Consider the following 7,863-nt stretch of genomic DNA (forward strand, 5'->3'; position numbering starts at 1 on the left):
TTTTGTAAAAAACACATTTCAGATAGTATCAGCAAAAGAAAACCAGTATTCCAATCAACAGGATTCTTTAATAACTTGACTGAACCAGTTCTTAATATTTAATTAATAATATTTAATTTTTTTCAAATTGGATTTGTGGGATAAACCGGAGCGACCCGGGGAAAAACCCACAAGGATGGGGAAGGGGGGAGAGGTGAGGTGAGGAGAGGAGAGGAGAGGAGAGGAGAGGAGAGGTGAGGAGAGGTGAGGTGAGGAGAGGAGAGGAGTTATTTGGGAGGTAAGGTGGACTGAGAAGGATTAGGCGGTGGTCTCCTTCATCTTCTTCCAACTCTTTGGTTTTCTCAGTCCAATTGAGTGTCTGAACCTTTTCCAGACTGAAGGATTCTCTGAGTTGGCTGGGACCTCAGCCTCTTCCCGGAGTTCTTGACAGACCTTGAGCTTGTTAGAAAGCTCAAGGTTGAGTGAGGTCTGGAGACTGAGCTGAGCTCTAAGTTCCTCAAGCTCTCTCAAAAGAGAAGCATCCTCCAAAGCTTTTTTCTCCATTATGCGGTTCTCTTCTGCCATCTTTTTGATAACTCGCTGGTCCTCCATCGCCCTGTCTGCATTAGACTGGACCTCCTTCACAAGTTCACTTTGCAGAATGTCAGCCTGATGTTGGACTGTCACGACTTCTTTCTCATAGCTTTGGCTGAGCTTATTGTAAGTACTTTGGAGGTTCTCCATTTCTTCTTGAAGAAGCTTGTTCTTCTCTTTTTCCAGCTGGACCTCAACAGCAAAATTCTCCTGGCTGTCGTTATATTCCTCTTTAAGCTCCTTGTTCTCTTTCTGAAGCTGTCTCATGAGGCTGAGCTGAGTCTCCTGCTCTTCCAAGAGAACCCTCTCCTTTTGAAGGAGGGCGTCTTTTTCAGCCCTCAGGTTGGAGATCACTTCTTGGTCCTCCATCGCCCTGTCTGCATTAGACTGGACCTCCTCCACAAGTTCTCGTTGCAGAATGTCAGCCTGATGTTGGACTGTCACGACTTTTTTCTCATAGCTTTGGCTGAGCTTATTGTAAGTACTTTGGAGGTTCTCCATTTCTTCTTGAAGAAGCTTGTTCTTCTCTTTTTCCAGCTGGACCTCAACAGCAAAATTCTCCTGGCTGTCTTTACATTCCTCTTTAAGCTCCTTGTTCTCTTTCTGAAGCTGTCTCATGAGGCTGAGCATAGTCTCCTGCTCCTCCAAGAGATCCCTCTCCTTTTGAAGGAGGGCGTCTTTTTCAGCCCTCAGGTTGGAGATCACTTCTTGGTCCTCCAACGCCCTGTCTTCCAGAGACTGTATTTTCTCCTCAGCGTGAAGGATGTCAGCCTGCTGTCTTTCTATAACCTCCCTTTCACACTTTTTCCCCCCCTGCTGTTTTTGGAGTACACTGTCCCCTCCCCTCTTCTTCACCTCTCCCTTGCTGATGAAATGATCCACTTTCAGCTGCACATACGCTTCTTGAAGAAGTTTCTTTGGCATTTTCTTTACAGCTTCCATCTCTTCAGCTTTTAGCTGTGTGATTTCAGGAGTGTCTTCATTAGTGGAAACTTGCTGCTCCTCTACATCCACTTCTTTCTTGGATCCTTGGATTGACACCTCTTCCGACTCATCACAAAACCACATTCTCTTATTTCTCTTTTTGCAGCTTTCCCTCTCCGTATTCAAGCATTTAACATCTTCACTAAGTGTATCTTTGAGGTCCCCCTGCCGTTTGGCTTTTCCTATGACCACTTTTTTAGAGGTCTGGACCTTTCGCTCTGAATTCTTCTTTTGGGTCATTTTGACTGACTGGTTGGATCAGTGTCAAAGTAAAGCTGATGTTAATAGTTGCAGTTGGTTCTGATAAACAGTTGTAGACTGTGTCAGTGGTCTGCCTTTGTTATGAGTTTAAGATATCTCTTTGTCTCAGTAATGTTACCTCTGACAGATTTGAAATAATCCTAAAGACTAAACAGCTGATAACCAGAAAGCCTGGCATATATATACTGGAATCATTGCTTTGATGATGCGTTAAGGTTCCATTCTGCTTTGCTTTGATGTTGAGTTCCAAAGTTCTGCCCCCCCAACTTAATCTTAAAAAAACTATTTCAATGTCAAATTCAAACAATAACAAAATACATGAGAATTTAAAGTGACAGTAAGCAACGTGAACATTCCAACGGAAAACAGCCAACCGTTGCCACAGCAACCTGTCTGCAACCCAAACACTGAGGTCTCGGTGTACGCCTACCAAATCGTTCAGCTTCTGCCAGATGCTGCCGAGCTTTCTTATGAGAGCACTGACTGTAGCACTGAGTTGTGGCCTGGCCTCGCAACCGGCCATTGTTTGGTCATTCCCACGAGTGTTCTGGCTTTCTCCCCCTAGAGATTGGATCATGATTTTGAACTATAGGCTACCTTGATGAGCTGAAAAGGAGACTATATAAATCTTAACAGGCAAGCACAGCAGTGTGCAACCCTAGTGGAATGGTTAGCATTGCTGCCTCATAGTTAGTGGGTTCAGGATACAAACCCTAACAGTGTGGAGCTAGAATTTTCTGGCTTTCTCCCACCCAACACAGGTTGGTTTCACGTCTGCTTTTCATGTTAAATACTCGAGTCCCCTCTCTGGAGTCCTGTTTAAGAAAAACGTGTTTGACCTTACGGAATCACTGCGTTTGGAGCTACTGGTCGATCCTCAACTCTAATGCTGCTGCCTATTACACAGTGCACTTCCAAATCCCCTCCACCCTCTTTGAGCTTGGTATCTCCGGATCAGCACTCCAGTGGTTTATTCCCTACCCTACCAGGTTGCAGGATGATATTTTAGAGTATCTTGGAAGGGAGAAGTGTCCACTGGAAGCTTCACAGCTTATCCACGGAAGTTCCTCAAGGGTCAGTGCTTGGTCCCCCTTCTTTTCTCAAACTCCCTTTGTATAGTAATCTCATCTGTTCCCATGGTTTCTCATACCATTGCAATGCGAAGAAAGGTTCACCCAGCTCTTCCGGTCATTCCCCTTTCTGTCATTTATAAACACATACGCACTTAATGATATTGATCCTAGTGATGATGATGATGGGGATGAAGCAGTTGATAAAAAATACTTCTATACACCCTGGGCATCTGTGCACTGCTTGTCAGCTCCTGGGCCCTATCTGATTTCAGGCTATTTGTATGCACGAATGTTGTTTCCTCCTGTCTAGATCCTTGCTTGTGTTAGGCTACTCGTCTGTGTTGTCAGATTTATGTCACTTTGGACAAAAAGCGTCTGCTAAATGAAAATGTGACATCCTAACATTGTAGAAATCATCCAAATCGCAATAGGCGAGAAAATGCCAATGTCTACTGAATCCCAAGTAGTATTTTACTGAATGGATCTATAAGGGAAAAAGTAAATAAAACAAATTGTGAAATATGTCCTTGCCTTTGTTACTTATTGTCTCATCAGCTGTCTTGCTCTGACAGTCTTTGTCTAACTGGGGGACAATACTGTTTGTAGCCCATAACAAATACAACAATTTGTTATTAGGCTACTAACATTATATTTTAATTGTGACAAATAATGTTATCAGATAATCATTTTAAACCTAACCAGATACAGCATTGATTTTACAATGATATAGGACTTTCTTCATTTAAAAACTGCACATAAGAGTTCCCTTAGAGCAGCACTCTATCGCTCATGTTCATATCAATACCAGAATGACACATAGATTCAAACCCCAGAAAAAATTGGGGTAAGAACTAGGCTATAATATTTCCTTGATAAGATAATAATACCTGGGTAAAGAAACAAAACCTGTAAATTCCACTGTGAAACGTTATAGGCTACTTGAATTAATAAAGCCTACGTGTTTACTTAACAATAGGTGTTTGTTTGTTAATAGACAGCATATAATCTAAGTCTGCATCCTCACCAAGTGGTGATGCTGAGATCTTCATCCCTAAATCATGACATCATTCAGTAAGGCGCTCAGTGTGTGAATGTGGAGGGGGGGGGGGGCGTTCAAAACTGCAAATCGCAGACTGACTGTACGGCTGTGGTTGCAAAGGGCGTGGACATTGCTTTATTTTATCCATCAATCTCTCATCAGCTTTATGGATCCACCGGGGTAATGGGATGTATCATCCGCGTTGCTGCTACGTGTGAAGTTCGTCACCTGCATGGAAACGACTAATTCCGGATGAATATCGGCTTTGTGTTCAGCCTCCATGAACGACCGACACTCAAACGCACCACTTGCGAAAGACAGTCCCGACCAAATGCCTTAAAAATACATTTAGATGTAAAATAGTCTCAACCAGGCTATTTTGTTTTGCTTCCACTTGCCTTATGTGGCTTTTCTTAGCGGTACAGATTGAGGAAAACAGTGTGATAATCAATCAGATATGGCAGTAAGCATCACAGAGCCGCTCTGCATGCCTTGCGTTTACCATGAGGCTTTTAAAGGTAAGTCCCAGCATCAGTCTCTTCTTTTTTTTTTTTTTGGCTGTGGTAGCTTTTTTGTTTATATTTTTCTTCTGTTTGAATGATATTGCGTCTTGCGAGGAGTACCTACACCCTGCAGAATCTGTCTCTGACCACTCCCCTTCTGTCCCTATAAGTGTCTCCTCTTCCCTCCTTGGATCTGTATAGATGCTTTAGATGACATAATGCACGTCCCTTTTATAGCCTGCAGTGTGTGTTGGTGAAGAGGTGAAGGCAGGAAAAGGAGAGGGGGAGGGGGGGATGGGCGAGACTGATTTGGTTGCTGTGTGGTCAGTGGAGCTACAGGTGAAGAGACCTCTGATGCCGGTCCAGCTGAGTCCAGAGCAGGTGGGCCTGGAGATGTTGTGTCTGTGTGGGCAGCTGGACCTCCTCATCAGGGCACAGATGCAGCAGGTAGACTCACATGGACCTAACATGCTGACAAGGCTCACTTTTACCACCACTTTTTTTTAATTTTTTTATCAGTTTCAGTCATAATATCAAGTTAAAACTAAGCTAAAGTCACTGACACCAAATTGCTGTGTGAAAGCATGAATGGAATAGTTGTGAGGGGCAGTTTGGCCCCTTACAAAGCAGCCTCTACCATCAGTGTGTGAATGTGTGAATGGGTGAATTTGACATGTAGCTACTGTAGTGTAAAGTTGCCATACAAGTTCAATTTACCGTTTTCAAATCGCTCCCAGAGTGTCTCACTGACGTTTACAACAGCACTCGAAAGCAGCATTAAATTTGAAAAGCAATTGGTGGCTCAAACATGATACCTTACAACAAAAAAAATGATGGCAGCAACTGCTTTGAGGTCCAATGTGCAGTCTCTCTTTCTCATAATAAGCATTTTACATTATTCTGTTTATATGCTTCTTCTTTATCCTGTGACTTCATTCATTGTTTGTATGTTGCAGTTCCAGGAGCAGTTAGGCCACGGCTGCAGCCCAGAGGAGTCGGACACTTTCCAAGCTCAAGGTCAGTGATGCAAATCACTTTAATTTGTACAGCTGTCATGAATTTAATTTTGGTTTGTGCTCTTTTCTTGAAGGCTCAGAGATTCTTGACCAGATGCTGCAGTGCCTTGAACACCTACCAAAGCCTATGCCCCAGCTGGAGGTACCACAACCAACAATACTTTTCAGATACCACAGGAACCGGACTTATTACATCACGTCATGAAACACCAGACGATCCTCTTTACATGCCTGTTTTTTTTCAGGACTACCTGGACATGATGGGTCTGTCAGTAATGTTTCCTCGAGTGGAGGTTTTCCTAATTCAGGGAAGCCCAGTGGACATGTTAGAGAGGCCGCCAATGGACGGTAAGAGATCAATCTAAGAGGGAAATAACACTTTACTAAGAAAAAACAACGTTTATTTTCATTTGTTTAAGCATGGCGAATCATGCATGGATTTAGAACGCCTTTTGTGCCAACTGGCGTTCAGTTCAAGGCATTAATAATGAAACTGCATAACTGGTAAGAACCTGCATGTTTCTAATAATTGTGCATATTTTAATATCCTGTTTTGTGTTTAAATTAGAATTTAAGAACTTGTTTAGAACTTGTATTTAAGTGTTTTCTCATTATTGAAACTGCATTTTTTCCCACAAGTAAAGAAACAAAATAATAATAATAATAATAATAATAATAATAATAATAATAATAAGCTGATACTTTTTTGCAGAATATTTTTTCCACATTGCCAAACTGAACCAGCTCCTGGTGCTGAGTCAACAGCTGGAAGAAGATATCAGACACCTTGGAAGTCACAAATACATCGCCCACCAGCTCTCTGTATTATATGTAAGGAGAACAGATCACAACACAATCATTTTGAGACTTTTTTCTTATTTTAATAAACCTCTATTTAAAAAAAAAAAAATTCTACTATCAGCTTTGTGCTTTTGAAATGCCCCTTATTTTTGCAGCAAGTCGTCAGCTCTTTCAGAGGGATTCAGGCTTTCTCTGACATAAAGAAAGACATTGAGGCCAACTTCAAACAGATGAAACAATGCCTCGTGGTAGAAGAAGACTCCAGACATGAACCTCAGCTGGCGGCTCATTACATCAACTGGTGAGTTAAAAAAGAGAGAAAAAAGTTTGCAGAGATGATAAGTGATGCAGCTGTAACAACCATGTGCTCTTCTCCTTGTAGGATATTAGAAATAACTCAAAAATTAACATCTATGGTGTTGTCGCTTCCCGAGGAGCTGACAGACGACCTTCACCAGGCCGTGACTTTTGTGTCTCAGTTCCTCTCCTGACCGACTCTGGAGAAAAAACGCCACTGAATCTCGTTTGGATGCACTAGGTTTTCTGCAGGAGTCGCCTGCTTCTACATAAACAGAACATGTTATGACTGTGACAAGGTGCTACGAAGTATATAAACCGATCGATGGTTGGATTGAAGAACCTACTTTATTTACAAACCCTGCAGGTTTTAATATTCCCCTTATGGATGTGATGAATATTAGTCGCTATAGTGAGTCGGTTATATGGAAATGAACGTACAGTTGCAAATCCCTCCATGCACTACTGTTCTAACAACTGTTCTGAGCTTTTTTTTTTATACCTAAAGTGAAATAATAAAAATGAATGCAATAGAGAAATGCGTTTCCTTTCTCCCAGGTATCAGTGTGTGTGTGTGTGTGTGTGTGTGTGTGTGTGTGTGTGTGTGTGTGTGTGTGTGTGTATGACCTCAGTTCAGACGGGCCATACAAGTTACCTCAAGTAAGAATAAACCTCATAAGAATAATAGATGTTGTACATATTTCATATATTTTTTATAACTCTGTTCATCTTACTCAAAGCAGATTATTTCTTACTCGCCTTCTGTTTTTCTTTTTTAAGTTTGTTGCATGTACAAAGTATAAACCTACTTTGCGATATTATGATTCTGATTTTATGATGAGTGACTGGCGCCCCCTGCTGTTCCATTTAAGTAGTGTATTTCCAGAAAATGCCACCACAGCTCCTTTCTGAATTATACTGGCGTGGTCATTTAAAATGTGAGGAAGACACAGACAAAGCCCCTTTAACCACACACACACACACACACACACACACACACACACACACACACACACAAAAACAGCGGGAAAGGCGCAATACCACGTGTGCTATTGTTGTTTTTCTGTTCTGAATAAAACCAGCACTTTGTTAGTATTCATATATGCAGACTAGCTGAAGTCTCAGACGACTACAGGCTTGTCTTCAACAGATGTTTTCAGAGCTGTGGTATCCAGAAAGCTAAACCGGACACTCTAGTCTGTCAAAACCCGCGGGAGGAGGGACTAAACAGTGAGTGACGTATCAGACTAACAAATCATCTACGTTTGTTTTGGAGCAGCAGCCAATCAGGGCGGGTTAGGCTGTCCCGGCCAGTC

The 7,863-nt window shown here is 42.1% G+C and overlaps 1 protein-coding gene across 2 annotated transcripts; it reads left to right on the forward strand.

The window, feature by feature from the left end:
• The first annotated feature begins 4,005 nt into the window (after positions 1–4,005).
• On the forward strand, positions 4,006–7,086 carry si:ch211-218d20.15 (uncharacterized). 2 transcript variants are annotated; one of them, XM_061053158.1, is made up of 8 exons: positions 4,006–4,448; positions 4,762–4,880; positions 5,390–5,450; positions 5,524–5,591; positions 5,695–5,797; positions 6,162–6,280; positions 6,406–6,551; positions 6,633–7,086. In XM_061053158.1, the coding sequence occupies exons 1-8, from the start codon at positions 4,388–4,390 to the stop codon at positions 6,739–6,741; spliced, it is 786 nt and encodes a 261-aa protein (XP_060909141.1). In that variant the 5' UTR covers positions 4,006–4,387; the 3' UTR covers positions 6,742–7,086. The 2 variants fall into 2 exon arrangements, with proteins under 2 accessions (XP_060909141.1, XP_060909142.1); XM_061053159.1 differs by lacking the exon at positions 4,762–4,880.
• The last annotated feature ends 777 nt before the right edge of the window (positions 7,087–7,863 follow it).

Source organism: Labrus mixtus, chromosome 13 (assembly GCF_963584025.1).
Source record: "Labrus mixtus chromosome 13, fLabMix1.1, whole genome shotgun sequence".
In the NCBI taxonomy this organism is placed as follows: domain Eukaryota; kingdom Metazoa; phylum Chordata; class Actinopteri; order Labriformes; family Labridae; genus Labrus; species Labrus mixtus.